This window comes from Silurus aristotelis (assembly GCF_946808225.1).
Source record: "Silurus aristotelis genome assembly, chromosome: 26".
NCBI lineage: Eukaryota > Metazoa > Chordata > Actinopteri > Siluriformes > Siluridae > Silurus > Silurus aristotelis.
Genome location: NC_139599.1, coordinates 11328134 through 11350346, shown reverse-complemented (window position 1 = coordinate 11350346; position 22213 = coordinate 11328134). Strand labels below are relative to the sequence as shown.

General features: G+C 36.7%; 1 protein-coding gene across 6 annotated transcripts in view; it reads right to left on the bottom strand.

Moving 5' to 3' along the window:
* Positions 1-22213, bottom strand: part of scai (suppressor of cancer cell invasion) — a 35938-nt gene that overhangs the window by 3853 nt on the left and 9872 nt on the right. For 4 of the 6 annotated variants that reach the window (XR_014531830.1, XM_083531894.1, XM_083531895.1 and 1 more), the window contains exons 3-16: positions 15196-15307; positions 13645-13740; positions 11771-11857; positions 11580-11678; positions 8229-8325; positions 6898-6996; positions 5601-5753; positions 4369-4509; positions 4174-4275; positions 3044-3122; positions 2398-2497; positions 2182-2263; positions 1755-1827; positions 46-219 (exon numbers count right to left, since the gene is read on the bottom strand). Coding sequence is in view for 5 of the 6 variants with exons in the window: in XM_083531894.1 (XP_083388020.1) it covers positions 46-219; positions 1755-1827; positions 2182-2263; positions 2398-2497; positions 3044-3122; positions 4174-4275; positions 4369-4509; positions 5601-5753; positions 6898-6996; positions 8229-8325; positions 11580-11678; positions 11771-11857; positions 13645-13740; positions 15196-15302 (1489 nt within the window). In the remaining variant the exon portion in view is untranslated. The remainder of the gene's footprint in view (positions 1-45; positions 220-1754; positions 1828-2181; positions 2264-2397; positions 2498-3043; positions 3123-4173; positions 4276-4368; positions 4510-5600; positions 5754-6897; positions 6997-8228; positions 8326-11579; positions 11679-11770; positions 11858-13644; positions 13741-15195; positions 15308-22213) is intronic. The other 2 variants (XM_083531898.1, XM_083531897.1) reach the window with 1 other exon arrangement.

Sequence of the window (22213 nt, the reverse complement as noted above, 5' to 3'; positions counted from 1 at the left end):
AGTTTATAAATTTAATACTAAATAACTTTAACGGTCTGTAGTTACCTATGGCTCGGGAGCTGGTAAGCATCTGGCCAATGTCGTGAGAAACTTTGTGCAAAAGCTCCTGGGCCTTTTCCCATAAGCCTTGGCGCACACTGGTCAGTCCGCAGACAGAGAGAAAGCCCATTAAGGGGTTGTAGAGAAAAAGAGTGAAGAGACTCCCCCGCTGGGACTGGTCTAAAATACAGACAACAATATTGTTGTTCAAAAAGTTATTATAATTATGTAGAGATCAGTCTTAAAGAAAAAATAAAATTTTTCCTGAACCTCAAATAAAATTCCTTCTCAAATGACATTGTATAGCTTTGGAATCATTTTACAAAAGATTAATCAGTATCTGCTTTTACAAATTTTAGTTTAGAGTGGAACTACAGTTAATTTAGTGTGACTAATGGTATCATCACCCAGTTTACAAAACCTTGTTTGACAGCCTCTTTTTAGGTTAAAAGATGTGGTTTTTATTTTTTTAATCTAGGAAAATGTGTATTCTGTAGGGAATTACAGAATTAATTGTAGTTACACTAAAAAAACTATTTAGGGTTTTCATAGCAGTGCGAGGGAATTCAATCATTTGTACTTGAACCTATATATTATTATTTGTAAGAAAATATATATATTTTCTTCACTTGTGTATACTTATACTAGATATTTAGTGTAGTTTCATGACATACGGTATAATTTTGGTCAATTTCATTAAAAGTTGTAATGAGTTCACAACACATATGAGACATTACTTTTCTAACTTAAGTTACAAAACTGCATGAATTGGTTGCCTCAAAATATTTGTCTACAGTAGAGCTTTGATTATAAATGAAACGTGAAACATTCTGTCTAATTTATTCCTGACAAACATTATAACAATGTCACTTTTGAAATACTTTCTCATCACTAATTTTATTAATGTGCGATTAATAATCATGTATGTAGTTTGACCATTTTTATTACAAATATAAATGAATAAATATGATGGAGAAAAAAATTTTTTTTTAACCTGCACCAAGTCTCAAACTAGCACCAAAATCCACATAATGCACAAATCCGGCAATTAAAACTGTCCATTTGAAAACACAGCAAAATTTCTGTTTGGTGTCCTGATAAATTACGTAATTTAAAACACTATAATTACTTTAAAACATTTACAAGTATATATTTTTTCATGCGCTATGTTGAGTTGGGTTTCACTAATAATAAATATACATTGGCATAAAGCTTCTATATTTGTCCATGCCCATGTTGAGTATTAAAAACATAAAAAGTATTAATTTAAGGTACATTTAAAACAGATAAAAATGTGCAATTAATTGCAATTAATCATGAGTTAACTCAAGACAATCATGCGATTAATCACGATTAAATATATATATTTTTTATTTATTTTATTAACAGCCCTAAATTATATATAATATACATATCCCAAAACACTGTATGTGTACTACACCAAATGAGCAGATTTTGCTTAATGCTTCATTTTGAACACATTTAGTGCAAAACCTCTTTCAAAATAAACCTGTAATCTTACACATTTTGCATTATGTACATGACCAAATATGTGTAGTATGTGTAATTATATGCATTTATTCTTTGTATTCAGTAAACAATGTTGTTTGTCTACCCAAATTTCCCTTTAGGGTTTAATAAACTAGATTGTTCTTTTTTGTATTATTACAAAAAAAACAAACATATGTAGCACTAATAGGATACATGAAAAAGACCTTGAATGCTCTTTGGATACATGGTGGGGGAAAGTAGGCACACCAAAGGCTGGCCAAACAAATTACAGAAATTCTACACAGAAAGAAAGAGGGAGACAAAAAAATACACATTAGTACCTGTTTAATTATACTGAATAATTTTATGAATAAATATTGTAACATTAAAGTAACCGTTCATATTTAAAACAACTTTTTCATGGTTTTAAGCCACATGAATGCACACTTCTGCAGTTGTCTATATTTCTCAAAACAATCCCTGAAAAATAGAGACAATCATTTCACTATTTTTAGACTTCACATTTAAGACACCTTTTTTAAATGATTAATTTCATTTAAATGCAGCTTTATGAATATTGATAAAACTCCAAATGATGGTTTCGAGATGATTCTGTAGGCCACCTGTTGTGTATTAATGAATGAAATTTACCTTGTAGGCTGTGCTGTTGGATGAGTCAACAATAATAAACAACGGCTTCCTGGTAAAGGGATACAGGTCTCCAGGGTGAAGGCTGACGGTTGCACATATGAAAGCACACAGCATTATTATAACTGCATGTTAATAAATGTTAACAAGGCACATTTTCAATTAAAGATAGTTGAAGGAGTCATGCTGTGTATCCAGTGATTGGTTAGATTTGTTCACCAGTGCATTTCTTTCTGGGCCTGGTTTCTCTTCTGCCCCACCTCGCCATTTACTACGTCACGATTAGTGTTGGTTAGAACTCCTCCAAAATCATAAGGTCCTGAGGAGATCACAAAGAATAAGGGACTAATGAAGCATTTGTTCCAACTTTTCTTCCAGTGGCTCATAAGAACTTAATTTCAGAGCAGCATTTTGGGAAAAGGAATTTTTAGGTCACAAAAGAGGATGGGTCTCTGAGGAGTTTAAAACTCTGACCTCGTTATGTTATAGAACAGCCGAGTAAGACGAGTGAACAGAACTTCATTATAACATTGTGTACTCTATGCAAGGGAACATTGTCTAATGTATGCAAGGGAACATTAATGATCATACACTGAATGAGTGAGTGAGAGATGGTGTGTATGTGTTTGTGTGGCTGACTGGCCACATTTCAAAGAGAAACTTGATGATAGACAATTAATTAACTTTTTATAAGCGGTCAATATCACTGGGTTACAAAGCATATTATCATGCTTGCTTTTTGTCTCACCGTTTGCGTGAATTTTTAAATGATCCCACAACATGATTCAAACTATTAAATCTATAAATGAGGGTTTCTTCAGAGAAAGCAATAAACAGAATGACCAAAACAGTGGCAAGAACATACCTTCATATTCCACGCGTCCACTGGGAAAGACCCCGGTTGCTGACAGATATACCAGGAGAACACTATTGGCAGGTAGCTCCTAAAAAAGAAACCAAAAATTGCAACTCTCACATACAAAAGCAACGTATAGATAAATATCCTAAATATCTTAAAACCGCCGACAATTTAGGGCCCTGAAACATTTAGTAATCACAAGATGTACAAGATTCTGAGATACTTAGTTTAGCTAAAACGCTACGTTACTGTTTACTTTCTCAGCTGTACACAGACACCATTTTAATGTTAAGACATTTTGGTAATAGAAACACATGCTGCAGAGTTAATGTCGTGTCACTGCACTTTCTCTGGTGTTATAAAATTATAAACTTGTTAGCAATTAAATACTAAATTGGTATATATTTTTTACTGTTACATACATTTATAATATTCTGATGATTTGCAAAGTCAAATTTCCATGTACCCATTTAGTAGTTTCTGACTTTTTCTTTTCATTACCATATTAAAAGCAAAAGAAGCAAAAAGTTAAAAACGATCCATTTTTATCCAACACAAAATCTATTACAAAAATCTCACAAGCATACTGCATGTAAAGAAATACAGAGCAAGCTCTCTGTCAATGATGACAAATTACAAAGAAAAGAAACCAACTCATTGGATTAACTGAAATGTATTGACTGTATTTGCAAATATATGCCTTAGCAGTAGCAAACACTTGGGTCACACGTGGGGAAAAAAGTGTCCCTTCTGCTCTTTAGCTAGAGGTGTTAGGATACAACAGATGAGAACTAGTAATGTGCTATCACACCCAACTGTGTCACACACACACACACACACACACACACACACACACACACACACACACACACACACACACACACACACACACACACACACACACACACACAAGAGGCAACAGGCTGACATGATGCCAAACCATTACCAGATTGCTGATAAGTATAGCTGGAAATATGTTGCATCAAGTTACATTCGTTAGTGTGTACAACCACAGAACATTATTATTCCAACATCAGCGATTTCACAAGGCCATCTTAATTTATTCCACTTGTGAGCAAAAAAAGAAATGTTTTACTTCAGTTTATACTTAATATGTAGAGGAAATTACTGCTGACCTTAAAGGAGGCTGAAAGGAACGTGTAAAGTTGGCTGAATGTGGGTTTGTATAGAAGGTATTTGTGAGGGTTCTCCCGCTTGGCTGGCTTTTCACTGGGCTCCTGGAAAAAAAGAGAGAGATGAAAGCCTAAGAGAGTGAAAGAGTGAAAGTGATGAAAGGGAGAGGAATAAAGAGACGAAAAAGAACACTCAACGGTGAGAGAGATGGGGAGAGTGCAAGAGTCTTCTCTTACAAGTGTCCCTGGTTTGGTGGTTTGGGTGGCAAGATTCACTGGTTCTCGCTCGAGGGCCTGGAGCATGCGGAACATGTCGATGGTCAACTCGCTGAACTTCACCTGAGCAAAAAGATTTTTTTTTAAATAAGTTTAAAGCTAACAAATATAAGATGTTAAAAGTTCTTTCTGGTAATTTGTTGCAGAATGTGCAAAAAAAAAAATCTACTGAAAACTATAAAATATTTCAACTATATTTTTCTATATGAGCATAATACAAATAATAATTACATAAAACAACTTCAAAAACAACTTCACTGGCACCCTCTTTATTTTAAACATTCCAAATAACTTGTCATGTTTGAAGCTTTTACGCAATTGATTCAATTAAACATTTCCCATTATAGTAAATAATTATGGGTTCAGAGATGACTGATATTTCTAGTGCAGTTACGGGATGTCTTAATAACAGGCAAGTTTTCTAAGAGTAGCAGGGCTGAAAATGAACAAGAGACCCCATAAAATCATCATTTGCCTCCCTAAGGTATAAAAGCCATTCAGTTTTGGTTATAGTTTTTGAATCTAGGAAAAAGATGTGACCATATGTTCAATATTTTCACTTGAACAGAAGGCCTATTAAGGTTTCGATGCTCCAATGAGAATACTAAGGTAGAGATACTTTTCAGAAGGAGATAAGCGCATAAATGTACAGTGCATGTCAAAAGTTTGGAAACACCTATTTTTTTTTATTTTGCACAAATGCATGTTTCTTTTTGACACATGTAAAGGCAAAAACACAATCGAGTTATGTGTTCAGACGAGTCCCAATCTGATCTTGTTGGCTCTAATAAAAAAAAAAACTTATGTAAGACAGAGATCTCACACCCACAGTTAAACATGGATGTGGAAGCTCAAAGGTTTGGGTTTGTTTTAGAGCAGAGAAGGTTTGAGACTTATTCCGGGTGAAAAGAATACTGAACCAACATGGCAACCATTCCATATTTCAACACCTTGCAATTCCATTCCATTTGTTTCATTAGTCATTTATTCGGTCATATAACTGGGAGACAGGCTTGCCAAAAAGCTAGCATTAGATTTGTCTGTTCATAAAAGTAGATTGCATTGTCAAAAAACTCATTGTTTACAATGAGTAGCTTCCAAATGGAAAAAACAATTATGTAAAAATTACGAAATGTAAATGTTTCAAGCCCTACCTGACTGTTGCAATTGCCAACAATGAGGGCGTCAGCCAACGTCAGCTGGCCAACCACCATTCCTGGCTCAAGCTGGGGCACACCCCCTTCCTGCATGCGATTGGACTTGACCACTACTGCATTGTCGTCATTCAGGATCATAACTGGATCTGCCTGACGAACCAAGTAAAAAAAAAAAAAAAAACATTATCCAAAAATACAAAACAAATAACCTATTGACTTGGCTAAAGCATTTATAACTTTTTTGCAAGATTTCAGGATTTGAATGCATCAGTCGGTAAACAAGCACATGTAAATAAAATGTTTCCACAGGGCACAGTGGCCACCCAGCACACAAAAGCAAAATAGAAAAAACACAAAATTACCAGTTATGAAACTGTTTTAAAGGAACAACAGGTATAACATTACATAAATACCTCCTAAACAATGTTTTTTTTTTTTTTTCAGCCCTAGTGAACCAGAGACTTCAAAGCGCTTCTGTATAAGGGTGCTTGACAAATGCCATAAATGTAAAACATGCACCATCAACTGGCTACAACAACAGAAGAAAACCACGGGCAAAAATAAGTATTCACAAAAAAATGCTTTTATCTGGTAATATAATTATGTTATTTAAATATACTTAGATTATACAGATATACTTATTTTTTTATTTTATTTTTTTATTAAGCTTTAATGCCATGATGGCATCAATGCTATGTACATGGCACACATAGGTCATCATCAAATCCATTACATATAAATGACTATATGAGGCATTTCAGCTTTACAAACTTAAAACCCATTCAGGAAGTTATACTTAGTCATATTAACATTATCTCATAATTTCCACTATTCAAGCAATTAACTGAATTTGATACTCTATGTCATTTCAAATCTTTTCCAACTTTGCTCAGTCAACCATTATATATGGCATGTGGGGAAAAAGGCCACAAAGCTGAAATGGGTCTATACAAAAATGCTAGCATTCACTCTCACCCCCATTTAAATGTAGTACTTTTTTATTATAATAATTATTTCAAATTTAAAATATATGCCTTATTGTTTTGTAGCTGTTGCATTGATCAGCAACATCACACAAACTTAGATACACATATACTTATGGAATTGATACGAGTTTGCATGTCAACTATTTTCTTGCCCACATTATTTCAGATTATTGCCCACATACACTTCAAGATTTTTTGTTACAATTGATAAATTATAAATAATATTTACACTACACCTGTCTTTACATGATTTTTTTGTAATAAAACAGAAACTTCCTTTATGAAATATTTTTATCCAGAAGCTTTACCTCCACAAAAGCAGCAACCTCCTGCAGCACCAGGTTCCACTCTAACTGGTCCTCTGTATTGAATCGCTGTGTGTAGTCTTCAATCTCTTCAGAAAGCTCCTGCACAAGCATTAAACCAAGCAATATATTTTGAACTCTACCAACATTAACAGTTTAAGGAGGAGCAAAATGATGAGGAGGTGTCTAAACGCAGGAAACATGATATGGCGATATGAGCTAAAATTCATATCATTATATTTTCCACTGCCCAGATGATATCGATATTATATTGGGAATTTGGAATCAGTTTTTATAGACCTTTGTAAAATTACAGGCAAAATATGTATTTTAAACATTTTTGACTAAAATGTTTATGCTGGAAATCTCACATCTTGGCTCCAAAGTTTGAATCAACTTTCTGAAATCTTTCTTCAATTCAAACATTCCTTCGCTATGTCATGTGTTGTTACACTTATGTCTTTCCTTTTCTGCTTGTCTTGTCATAAGAAGTACTGACAGCGAAGGATGACCTTATTAATTGCTAAATGGGAGCTGTGATCATCATCTCAGCCTTGGCCATCCATGACCCTGTTGCCGATTCACCACTATTCCTTCATTGGACAACTTTTAATAGATACAGACTTGAGGTCAACCGATATGGGTTTGGTTGGACAGAATCAGCTGTTTCTTGGCTGATTCTGCATGTCGAATCAGTGGCAGAGCTTGTTGGCAAGAATGAGTATGCTCATCTTCGGGTGTGCTCCACCTCCAGGAATATCTGTTGTACGCATTTGGGTGCATTCCTTATATTCGCAGACATGGTTTTCAACTGGTTAAAGAAATTGCTGGTGTTTCCACCTTTAGCTACAACAACACAGCAACACAAATTGCACAGTATTATTTGTTGGTCGAAGTCAGAGATTTTGAACCCAAACCAGTCCTATATGACAGAGGAGGCCACCTTCTTTTTTACCAGTTCATACTCATAATCTTCAACATGACTTTCTGTGTTCATCTCATTCACTTTTGCCGTCTCAATTGTAAAATCTCATGAGTTTGCAAACTGCAGTTGCCTGTGCGCGCGTGTTCTCATTCTGTCTCTGTCGTATGGATATTAGTGTAAAAGAGTACCAAATTGAACAAAACATTATATATGCAAAATTTGAATTTATGAATATGTAACAGTATCCACGGTAAAGTAAAATCTATCTCATGGCATAACATAATACTGGTTGTCACGTTCATACCAATATATTGCCACCCCTATATTGACCTAACGCTGAACAAGATGGCAAAATGTATTTGCATTTGAATCAGGGTTATGCTGAAATGCCCCACAGTTGGGAAATTACCTTGACCAAAACCTTCACCAGGTCCATCTTGTTGAGCAGCAAACACACCACAATGAACCGGGCATAGTACCTCAGCTTCTTCACCACTAACTCAGGCCTGAGGGAAAAAGCATGCAGAAATGAAATGTTGTGAGAGAGGCATTGAGAAGTTGACAGTGGAAGAGAGTAAGGAAACGGACAAGGACAGAGACAAGAACAAGACAAAAGAAAGGTGACAGCTTACAGAATCAGACAGACTGGCAAAATGGATAGAATAAAAATAAAGGAAAATTTCAAGAGTACAGATTACCTTATTCTTTTTCTAAAAGTAAACCAACTGTCTGAAACTGTGTGAAAAAAATTTCTACACCCAATAATTCGGTGGATCTGTTATGTATTTGTTGTGTCACTTGCGGTGTTTTGCATTTTTGTTTACATGAAATTTGTGAGGGGCAAACAATTGTTATAAAAGAAAAATGTAATAGAATTGAAAGAGGGTGTTTCTTTTTCCTCATTACTGTATACAATTAAATCCAAATATTATCTTTCACATACAAAACCACACAAAGTTCAACATGCAGTGAAATGTAATAAATAAATGAAAATATAAAAAAATAAAATATTCTATAATTGCAATGAAAATAAAATAGACTTAACACTTTATACATATTACATTAGTACCCAAGATACACATATCATGTACCAACAGTATACAGTCATGGCCAAAATTGTTGGCACCCCTGAAATTTTTTCCAGAAAATCAATTATTTCTCACAGAAATGTATTGCATTAACAATAAGATCTCTCCACAGGTGTTCAATGAGATTTAGATCTGGATTAATTGCTGGCCAATTCAGACCTCTCCAGCGCTTTCTTGCCATCCATTTCTGGGTGCTTTTTGAAGTATGTTTGGGGTCATTGTCCTGCTGGAAGACCCAAGATCTCTAACGCAAACCCAGCTTTCTGACACTGGGCCCTACACTACGCCCCAAAATCCTTTGGTAATCCTCAGATTTCATGATGCCTCGCTCACACTTAAGGCACCCAGTGCCAGAGGCAGCAAAACAACCCCAAAAGATCTTTTAACCTCCACCATATTTGACTGTAGGCACTGTGTTCTTTACTTTGTAGGCCTCATTCTGTTTTCGGTAAACAGTAGAATGATGTGCTTTATCAAAAAGCTCTATCTTGGTCTTATCTGTCCACAAGATGTTTTCCCAGAAGAATATTGGCTTACTCAAGTACATTTTGGCAAACTGTAGTCCTGCTTTTTTATGTCTCGGTGTCAGCAGTGGGGTCCTCCTGGAGCTCCTGCCATAGCGTTTCATTTCATTTAAATATCTACGGATAGTTTGCACTGACACTGATGTTCCCTGAGCCTGCAGGACAATTAAATTTCTTTGGAACTTGTTTGGGGCTGCTTATCCACCATCCGGACTATCCTGCGTTGCAACCTTTCATAAATTTTTCTCTTCCGTCCACGCCCAGGGAGATTAGCTACAGTGCTATAGGTTGCAAACTTCTTGATAATGTTGCGCACTGTGGACAAAGGCAAATCTAGATCTCTGGAGATGGACTTGTAACCTTGATATTGTTGATAGTTTTCCACAATTTTGGTTCTTAAGTCCTCACACAGTTCTCTTCTGCTCTTTCTGTTGTCCATGTTTAGTGTGGCACACACAATGCAAAGACTAAGTAAACTTCTCTCCTTTTTATCTGCTTTCAGGTGTGATTTTTATATTGCCCACACCTGTTACTTGCCCCAGGTGAGTTTAAAGGAGCATCACATGCTTGTAACAATCTTATTTATCCACAATTTTGAAAGGGTGCCAATAATTTTGTCAATTTTTGGAGTTTTGTGTGACATTATGTCAAAATTGCTTTTTTCCCTCCCTTTTTTTGTTTTGTTCCAATACACACAAAGGGAATAAACATGTGCATAGCAAAACGTGTTGCGAAACAATAAATGGTATAACTTGATTGGTTATTAAAGAAATAAAAATAGGAATCTTCCTAGGGTTCCAAAAGACGAGAAATGGCCCTGTTTTATGCAGGATGTAACAGAACCTGGAGAGAGACTTTTTTTTGTTTTGTTAGCGGTGCGGAAAATCCGTCATATAATTGCACAAGCTGACGTCACGATTGCAATACGATTAATTAGGGTATATGAATATAAACTAGGATATTCTATGATCTACAATTATAAATCTATAAAGGGACAATATCCATTGGTAATAGCACTGTACAAATAAAAATTTATTAAATATTCAATGTAATATTGAATATTACACCCTCCAGTAGGGGATGTTGTCAAACGTTTGACGGTAGTACTTTATGCTAATGATTGTTAGGATGTTATTTAGATGATAATTTAAATAAATATTTTAGATATATACTGTTTTGGTCATAATGTTATGCCTGGTGTACACACACACACACACACACATACATGCATACATACACACACATACACACACATGTATATACACATACATATATATATATATACACACACACACATACATACATACATATACACACATACACATATATACGCATATACATATATATACACCAGACCATGACCAAAACAGTCCTAATCAAGCAGTTATTAACAGCAATAATTTCAGCTACAGGAGCTTGTCTGTTGGCTCGGACCACACGGGCCAGCCTTCGCTTCCCACGTGCATCAATGACCTGGTCACCGGTTCACCACTGTTTCTTCCTTGGACAACTTTTGGATCAATATAGGTTTCGCTATGGCCGATGCCAAAATTTTGAAATTAGTGCAGCCGATGGCCAATATATGATGCAGGGTTTATTTTAGCCGATATGTTTGCCCGATTTTCTTTTTTTTCAACTTCATGCCATAAAAACAAACTCTAAGATGTGATACAGAAAAGTGCTTAAATTGAACACTTATTGAACAACACAAACCTCTTCAATCAGTGCACTTGTTACCAGGTTATTGTACCCGACTCTACCTTTAGCCTAAACTACAGCTGTTTGAAGGCTCACTAACTGATGCTGATGGTCAGCCAAAGGGGAAAGCTGGGGGGAGGGAACAAGCTTGTTGCCATTTTAGCTCTTGTCTTTGCAAATTAGCAGACATGATTGAAAAAAGGTACACGAATCCGTTAGTAATCAGCCGGCTGATCAATTGGTAGACCTCTAGTACTGACCACTGCAGACCAGGAAGACCTCTGACCCAGTCATCCAGCCATCACAATTTGGCCCTTGTCAAACTCCCTCAAATCATTATTCAAATCAATGGTCATAATTTTATAAGGTCATAATCTTTTGCCTGGTTGGTGAAAATTGGATACATTTAATGTTAGGCCTGATCGATTTTTTTAAGAAGTCCATTCTCACCTGTCCTCCTTGTTGACCTGGTAGTAATATGAGCGCTGGCGGATGGCTGAGTAGAAGGAAAATGCTTCATTTAAGTAGCTTGTTTCGGAGGTACGGAGGCTGAGGAATGAAAGAAACGAGAAATGCACTCATCAGAACATTCTGCAGTTCTTGCCTGAACAAACCAAGATTTTAAAGATAAGTAGCCTTACTAGTAATGGTAGTAGAGCTGGCCAATTTTGGAGGCCACCTCACCAATCTGCCACCTCTTGAGGCCATATCGATTGTCCAGCACCTGTCTGTGCTCCCATTGAATACACAAACAGACACACATACTACCTTTGAGGGTGCAAATAGTGACATTTTTGTTATTCTATTTTATTTTACCAATATTAGTAATGCCATATAAATTGTATATAGAGAGCATTGTGTAAAAACTTCGCTGGTGATGTCTATATATTTGTAAAAGATACACTATTCAGTTGTTATAATGAGTTAAATCTCACTTTAGCAAATGTAACCCCCCAGTATCTCACAAAAGTGAGTACACCCCTCATATTTCAGCAACCATTTTAGTATATTTCTTTTCAAGGGACAATACTAGAGAAATTAAACTAGGATATATTTTAGTATTCAATGTGCAGCTTTAATAGCAGTACAGATTTACTGTCCTCTAAAAATATCTTAACATACAGTCATTATTGTCAAAATAGCTGGCAACAAATGTGAGTACACCTTAAGTGAACATGTCAAAACTGTGTCCAAAGTGTCTATATTTTGTGTGTGCACCATTGTTATCTAGCACTGCCTTAATCCTCCTGGACATGGAATTCACCAGAGCTGCACAGGTTGTTGCTGGGATCCTCTTCCAGTCCTCCATAATGACATCATGCGCGGCTGGATTTTAAGACACATGGCACTTCTTCACCTTCTGCTTGAGGATGCCCCACAGGTGCTCAATAGGGTTCAGGTCTGGAGACATACTTAGCCACTCCATCATCTTGTCGGGGTGTTTGGGGTTGTTTTTATGTTGGAAAACTGCCCTCCGGCCCAGTTTCTGAAAGAGGGGCATCATGTTCTGCTTCAGAATGTCACAGTACATGTTGGAATCCATGTTTCCCTTAATGCACCACAGCTCCCCAGTACAGCAGCACTCATGCATCCCCAGACCATGATGCTACCACCACCATGCATGACTGTAGGCAAGGCACAATTTTCTTGGTTCTCCTCACCAGTAATCATCAGCCAAACAAGTTTATCAAGCGGATCTTCCTCTACCTCTAAAGCAATGCTGGCAGCACTCATGCCTTTTTTTAAGCCAGCTTCTGAACCTGATGCACAGCATGAGGACTCAACCTCTTTGATTGACCCTTGAGAGGCCTGTTCGGACTAGACCCCATCTTGGAAAAACCTCTGTATGGCCCTGACCACTGTACTGTGACTCAGTTTCAGGGTGTTATGGATCTTCTTATACTCTCGGCCATCTTTGTGGAGAACAACAATTCTAATTCTCAAATCCTCAGAAAGTTCTTTGCCAAGGTGTCATATTGAACATCCAGTGATCAGTATGAGAGAATTGTACACAAAGCACCAAATTTTAACTGCTCTAATACACAAGATAAACAAATTTGTATGGTCTGTCAAGCAGACAAAAACACAAACATGATGAATAGGACATGTGGCTTTGCATAGTTGAGCGATGTACAGATGTACCCACTTTTGTTGGCAGTTATTTAGACAATAATGACTATGTTGAGTTAATTTTAGAGGACAGTAAATCTCTACTGCTGTACAAGCTGCACATTGACTACTCTAAAATATATCCAAGTTTTATTTCTATAGTATTGTTTCTTGAGAAAATATACTAAAATGTAAGAGGTGTACTCACTTTTGTGAGATACTGTAATTGTTGGTTAGCTCAGTGGATGCCAATATAGAATGATGAATTAGTGTTTAGGAATTGTCTTCAATATTCTAATGTTCATGCTGTTTGTAATTTTTTGGAAAATAATTACTGGAAAAATAATTTACTGCACATGTTAATTGGTATTGTAGTATTATTTATTATTTGGAATTAATCACTGACCTGTGTTGCTGCTGAAACTTCCAAAGCTTAGTGTAGACATCAAAAGTACGGCCGAAATAGGACTGCCATTGTTTGTGTCCATACTGAGGAAGATCTCTTTAGAAATGGGGGGAAAAAAACAAAACATTAGTTTGTACCACAAACATTAATCATGTTACACAACATATAGTTTAAGTCAAGTCAGAGAACTATGAATAAACAAAAAGAGGCATCAAGACTGTGTGTCAATTTACCTTATTAATTTTATTTTATTAAAATTATTTTCTGAGCCAGTTGTGGGAAATTAATTCTCTTTTTCCGTGATAAATAAAAAATACACAGCACTGTGGATGTGGCAATACAGCGGCTAATGGGGAGTGTGTACATAAACTGCCAAATTTATCAGTCCGATTAACATGTTAATAAAGTGAAGGTCAGAGAAGAAAAGTGCAAGAAGACCAACAAAGAAGACACAGATGTGGAGGAAAGTGTAAGAGCAAGAAAGGTAGATGTGTGTGAAAATGGATGTAGTAACTCTGGCACTACTATTCTCTTCTGTCTTCCATTCTTTCTCTCTGATCCTACCTCAATCATTTCCCCATTCTTTTAGGATACTAGGCTGCACTGGTATTACAGGGGTGGTAGATGCATACAGACAAACACATAAGGGCTATATAAGGGAGAATGATGGTAACTCTCCAGTTACTCTAAAATAATCCATGCTTTTTGACAGTCATTTATCCGCGAACATACACACATACACCTATTCTCACATTTACACAAAACAGATAACAGGCTTAAGCACACAGAGACACAATGAAAACTGCAACAGAGACAGAGGCAGTGTAAGAACTTGAAAATTTGTGGGATTGTATCATTAGACATCAGTTTATATGTTTTTGACAATCAGGTGAAGAGAGAGACATAGCACTGTCTACTGATCACCACTTGGTGGTCAGCTGGTCTTAATGAACAGAGCATCATATTTACCTAGTAAACCCAGGAGAACCTTCTAGTGCAAGTAAGCACTGGTAGAAGGACTTCTCTCTTGCACCAAGTGAGGTCAAGGACACTGAAACACCAATGAATAGAGGAAGCTACATGAAGCTGTTACAGCAAGGCTGATGGTGTCTGTGGCTGGCAGATGGTCAAGGTGAGTTGATGCCTCCAAAGTAATGAGCCTTATCTGATTCAGTTGAGAGATATATGAATGCCACTGAGTGTCTGGTAGACAACTATTTTATGTTATAGACAGGATAACAAAATAGAGCTACATTTGTTATGCAGTAGGGAGAGCGAGTGATAACATTTATATTATCTCCATATTGTTTTTTTTCTTTTGACACCACCCAAACCAGACCTCCAACACACATCCACAATCATCTTAATGAAAAAAAGTGTGAAAAAGCTGGGAGGAAAGTCAACACCACCTTGATCAAGGCTATAGTTCAGTCACAGTAATAGTGGGATGCTCGCTTCAGGTGCAAGGAGAGAGCATACAAAAAGAAAAGCAAACGTAGTGTTCAAAGTAAAAAGTACTTGAAGAGAAATAAAGTACTCCATCATACAGACCTTAGGCCATTGAAAAGCTGTTTGGACTTGTCCAGCAGATAGCAGAAGTCTGTCACAGTTTTCCTCTCACCAAGTGGGATGTCATCATCAGCTCCCACCCCAGTCATGACAGCTGTAATATTAAAGTAGAGAACCTCACTTTCAGAGAGCCTGTCACCAAAATGTCACTGCCAACTGTCGACGCATGCAGAGTTACTACCAAGCTGTTATCAAAACAATAATTCACATACTAAGCATGGCGTTCTGGTTGGCTTTTTGGAGCCTGTTTGTTTGCTGGACATTTATGGTTTTGGTCTCTGTGTGTTTAACTTCAATTTCGATGCTGAAGATTCTTAACTGTTTCCAGATGCCTAGGCCTGTAAGGATGATGTTATGTGTGCGAAGATAATGCTTAGTATGAATAAAGCAAAACCTCAGAAACAATTATTTTTGTATATTATGTTTTTCCACCCTAATATTCACTGCCCGTCTGAAAAAAAGTCACACTCTAATATTTAGTTGGACTGCCTTTAGCTTTGATTACGGCACGCATTACGTTGCAGTAATTTTTCACCAAGATCTTGTATTGATGATGGAAGAGTCGGACCGCTGCACAAGGTCTTCTCCAGCACATCCCAAAGATTCTTAATGGGGTTAAGGTCTGGACTGAAAATTATGTCTCATGCTCCCTAAACCACTCTTTCACAATTTGAGCCTGAAGAATCCTGGTCCCTTAATATCACTCAGTATATTCAGGAAGTCAGCTGACCTCATTCTTTGGGCGCATAACATTGCAGAACCCAGACCTGACCAACTGCAGCAACCCCAGATCGTAGCACTGCCCCCACATGATTGTACGGTAGGCACTAGAAATAATGGTGCATCAGTTAATCCACCCTTTTCTTACCTTGATGCCCTCATCACTCTGGAACAGGCTAAATCTGGACTCATCAGACCACATTACCTTTTTTCATTGCTCCAGAGTCAAATCTTGCTATGCTCCCTAGCAAAACCTTGTGAAGCCTTTTTCCCCTGATTAGCCTCACTGGTAAGTGGTTTTCTTAATGCTACACAGCTGTTTAGTCCCAATCCCTTGAGTCTCCCTCACATATTGCGTGTGAAAATGCTCTTACTTTCACCATTAAACATAGCCGTGAGTTCTACTGTTGTTTTTTTATGATTTTATTACACCAAACGTTTAAGTGATCACCAATCACGATCAAGTTTTATTTCAGACCACATTTCTTCCTCGAAGATGATGGTTCCCCACTATCCTTCCAGTTTAGAATAATGCGTTGGACAGTTCTTAAACCAATTTTAGTAGTTTCAACAATGTCCTTGGATGCATGCTAATAATTTGACCCTTCTAAAACAGATTAACCTCTTTTCCACGACCACAGGATGTCTTCCGACATGGTTGCTTAAGAAATGAGAATCTACTCACTGCATCATTTAGGGTTAAATTACTTGTTGCCAACTGAAACATAATTATCCATGCAGGGAGGCTCTTACCTATTTACTTAGTTAAATCCAGGTGGTGACTTTTTTTTTTTTTTTTGGACAGGCAGTGTGTATATATATATATATATATATATATATATATATATATATATATATATATATATATATATATATATATATATATATATATATATATATATATATATGGTCCATTACGAGGGAAATATCAAGGTCCGTGACGTCGGAGTGACGTGGGGCCACCTTCCCGTGGGCTCACCACCTGCAGAAGGGACCGTAAGGGACAGTGCTGTGAGGATTGGGCAGTAGTCGAAGGCGGGGGCCTGCTTAGACTGCTGCCCCCGCGACCCAAATTACGGATAAGCGGGAGAAAATTAATAAATGAATGAATGAATGAATGAAATATATTATATATATATATATATATATATATATATATATATATATTACACTGTATATATATACTGTATATATAGATCGATAGAATAAAATGGTGCCATGTATACCAACAAAATATCCGGGTCCTCGCCTAAAAAAAAAATCCCCAATACATCCGCCTCTGGAGTCTATTACCAAAAACTTCTATGTTCAGAATCAGTACTCTCTGGCAAGCTAAATATGTTTGATTTTGGATCAGGCTGAATGCTTTGTTTTTGAAACACTTCCAAACAAATCGTGGTAATGTAGATTTTGCTGGATTGTAGTTCTGGAGATTTTCTGACCCCAAGACACAACTAGCTTTCAATGCTTTAGCTCTTTTCTAATAGCCCGTTTCCATTTTACCTTTTGTAGCACATAACAGCTACAGTATCTCACAAAAGTGAGTACACCCCTCACATTTCAGCCACCATTGTAGTATATCTTCCTATGGGACACGATAGGAAGATATACAGTGGTACCTTGATCTACGAGTGAATTAATGTATTAATGAAATTAATGAGTTTTCCGAGGTACGAGTCGTCACTCCGTCGATTTTTTGCTTTGTTACGTTTTTACCTCGTAGAGTAAACACTGATTTGTTGTGCTCGCGGTTTCTTGCTTTGTGCTTCATGTTTTGTGCGAATTCCTTCTTGTAAATGTTCTAGGTTCTAGTGACAATGCTGAGAAGAGAAATTATCGAGAAACATATACACAAGGTATGCAAGTAAAAGACTTGGCCAGGCAATACAAACGTTCAACGTCTATGATTTGCACGATTTTGAAGCAGAAGGAGTCGCTTAAGGTTATAACGGCAGCCAAAGGTGTAAAAATAATGTCTAAGCTACGGAAGTCTGTCCATGAAAAGATGACGGAGAAGCAGCTTGCAGGAGATAGCGTAACAGAGGCTATTATTATATCTTTACATACTCTTTCTATTATGTTTATATACAATATCCAATTCAATACATTTTTATTTGTATAGCACTTTTAACAATGAACATCGTCTCAAAGCAGCTTTACACAGATAATGTGGTGATTAAAAGTGAATATGTACTTTATAAGTAAGTTTGTTCCTGATGCATAAGGAAGAAACCTTGAGAGGAACCAGACTCAAAAGGGGAACCCATCCTCATCTGGGTTGCACCGAATATTTGTTATTTAGAAATGTATTTTCCTTATTTAATAACATGAAACAAAAAATAGGGTGGCATTTTGAGGGTTGGAACGGATTAAGGGCATTTTAAGTATTTTAAATGAGAAAAATTGATTTGATGTGTGAGCAAATTAAGCTACAAGCTCGACCACAGAACGAATTAAACTCGTAGGTCAAGGTACAACTGTACTACACACACATGCTGGACACATCAGTTTATCTTAGTGTCATCAGACCACAGGACATGGTTCAAGTAATTCATGCTGTTTGCAGGCTTTCTTGTGAGCCAGCTTCAGGAGAGGCCTTTTGACGGCGATGCAGACGGACTTGTTGCAGAGTGAGGCATATGGTTTGAGCACTAAAAAGCATAATAAATGTCAAAACAATGACAAAAATGATCTGCTGAATAGGTCTAATCAAAAAATCCTAGTTTTAGAGTTTTCATTGTTACTTACATGAGAAGCTGGTCGGCTAAAGAATTCTTGTTTCGTTTTTACGTTAGCATTTAATTCTCAAACAACAGTAACTGATTTAAGCCCTAATATTTTTATCTTCTGTTAGGTAATATTTATTTTTAATCATGTTAATCATTTGCTTTTAAGTGTGTGTCTGTGGAGTAAATAGATTTTTTTTTAAAAAGACTGCAATTTCTAATTTAATATTTTGTAAACTTAAATCTTGAATGGTTAAATTTGAATTCTGTTGAGGCAATGTACATATTAAAAGTGTTGCATCACTGTGTAAACACTTATGAATCTAATGTATGTATGCAATGCACACATTTCTATAGCTTTCCTTTCTAATTTAAATTTATTTCCCAAAGTTTTCCAAGTATGAAACAAATCCAAGTATGTTCCAGCAGCAGCAGCAGCAGCAGCAGCGCTCAAATTTATTTTATCCCATTTGAAGCCTTGAGCAGACCACTGCAGAGTAATTTTCTAATGGTATGCAGCATGTTCAGAGTCAGTAAAGGATGTGGGAGTGCATACAATAGGTCATAAAGTGAGTTGTGGACTATATTTTGTCTCCTTAAAAATAAGCATACTTGCATTTAGAAAAAAGTTGTCTCTTCGAAATTTTCCCACATCTGCTGTATCACCAAGATACACTTCCTTCAAAATCAAGACTGTTGCACCATAATACTGATCTGGTGGGTAAGTCACTTTGTGTGAGGCATGGCTAAATCCAGAACAGAATAATTTTTTTTTTTTTTACTTATTCTATTCTAGTGATTTACATAACACATGGCAGTCATAATGTCATAAATGACTCATTAGATGTCAGCGTCACAAAATTTGGACACATTTTGGGGCTATTTAGGCTGCTCTAAATTCTTACAAGCAGATATGGCTTTCCTTTGCTTTCCCATCCTTGAAATGAGAATATGTGCCCATCTGTAGTGGTTGGGGTTAACTGCAGGTTGAACATACTTCTAAAAGGTGCTTAATTCCAGATACCCTTCAGAGGTTTATTGCAGCAAATTTGGTTAACGGTCAATTAGTCTAATTAGTGGAAATATGTATTGCCCTAAGTATTTCAATGCCAAGAACAAGACTTTGATCAGCTCAATCAATGCCACATCATTAAATATAATACTTACTCCAAAGCAAGTGCACGCTGTGTATAACAGCCAATTCTGTGCTTTGGCATTGCGTGACTAAGTATAGACTTTTATCTTCACAAACCACAAATCATATGCTGTGATCAACAATGTCAGGTATACAGACAAGCAATGCCAAGTATAAGCACATGTGGGTTTAGGTGAACTGCACCAGATACGTCTGTAACCAAAGGTGCCCATAACAGCTGTTGTATCCATTGCACTAGGAGAAAGGTTTGAAGAAAAAGAATGAATCAGGAGACAGAATGTTCTCCTGCTATACTGAGCTCTCTGCCAACAGATACTTTTGACTAAGCCACTTCTGATGCCACAGCAATCTTTTTATTTTTTGACAGGCTGAGCCAGTATCTTCTCTTCAGACAAGAAAAAGGAGTTGGTGTTTTGCTATGGACATCATTTGTCTCTGCCCATGCCTACTGGGCTGTGGTGCTTGGTTCACTTTTACAAACTGGCAAGTGTGATATGTTGGTATCAACTTTAATGTGGATAAAATGTCTATTTAGACAACTAAAAGCTTAGATACTGTACACACATTAAATAGTTCTGCAGAATAAACTTTAGTTTTGTGGAGCCGTATTATGAATAGTGGGATCTGCAATTCCTTGAGTAATCACTCAAAATGCTATTCTGAGGACAATCCACTCAGTAAAGCAGCAAGAAAAAAGTGTGAATTGTAAATCGTGGAGCTGGCAGTTCTGCTACTCATTACTAAGAGAGTTCTTCTGAAGGAAACCATCTCTGCAATGCAGCACTAAAGAAGAAAGGCACAGTGCTGCCACCTGCTAATCAGTAGGTTGCTGTGACAAAATAAACCAATGAACAACCTCGAATGAACACAGAAATGTCCCAGAAACCAGATTTCAAACTTCGTTTTCTGCTAAAGATATCATGGTGATATAGGTCTGCTACAAGTTATTGATGGCCCATCCCTGGAAGTTGCTTGAAGACTTTGTTCTTTCTGAATTGGCATGCCAAATAATTTAAGGCATATAGTCTAAAATGCCCAAAGTTTACATGGGAAAGAAGAAATATAGGGAATGGCAGACATTAATTAAATTGATTATTGATATACATTTATATCGATATTAATTATTGATGGTGTCTTATAGTGAATTGGCCACTTTGCATTAGGTGTATGTGTTAGGTCACAATATGACCGAGGTATTCACTCAAAATGGAATCCAAGTTGTGGAACACTAACTTTGCTGGGGGAGAAATAAAAGAGACAACATTACACTACATCATAAAAATTGCTTATATGTTTTAATAATAACTGCAAGATTAGAGCTACAACCTGTATGTCTCTGCCTGTAAGCCTCTCATCAGGTGACTGCCTGATAAAAATGAATATGTTCTTTGCAAAGGTTTTAAGCAGGTAAGAAAAAATGCTGTAATGTAAGAATGGATTAAAAAAATAAAAGCAATTTTATTAATTAACAAAATGGAAAGTAAACCAACAGAAGTGAAATCCACAGCAAATCAAATATTTGGTGTGACCCCACCCCACAAAACAGCATCAATTCTTCTGGGTACAATTTTTAAAGGACCTGGATAGATAAGTTGTTCCAAATATCTTTAAAACACATAACCACAGATCTTCTGTGGATGTACTAGTTTCTGGCAGGGCTGATGGCACTGCTGGAAAAAATTCCGATGTCAAAGGGAAGTAAACATGATGTGGTTTTCAACTGCCGCATTAAGTTTCTTTGAACGACCACTGCGTATACCGTCCTCAACATTGCAAACCTTTCTTTGTGCTTCTACAAAATAGCTTGAACACCACATCTTGAAACCCCAGTCTGTTTTCAAATCTTTGCCTGGGAAAGACCTTGCTGATGCAGTATAATTACTTTGTGTATTGTTGCTGTGATCAGTCTTGATATTGTGTGACCAGTGACATGAAACTTCCACAACCAGACATGTCTTCCACAACCTCACTGGCCCCATTGGCTGTTTCTGTTTCAGTTGACTGTGTTTCATCCTACATATAAAATTAATGATCATCCGCAGCTGCTTTGTATAATTTTTTTTAATTATACAACTGAATCTAAAAAATTAAAAAAAAATCCCAAATTATACAAAGCAGCTGTTGATGTTCATCAATTTAATATGTGGGTAATTTTATTTTATTTTTTATCCTACACCTGAATTTAATCCAGTGAGATTCAGGGAAGAGGTCAGACAGGGGCGCAGTGGTGGTAAAGAGGTGCTGGATGATTAGGCAGCTACTGCAGAAGTGATAAGGGAGACAACTAGAAAGGTACTTGATGTGACATTTGGAAATAGAAGGGAAGACAAAGAGACGTGGTGGTGGAATAAGGAAGTGCTGGTGAGCATAGGGAGAAAGAGGTTGGCGAAACAGAATT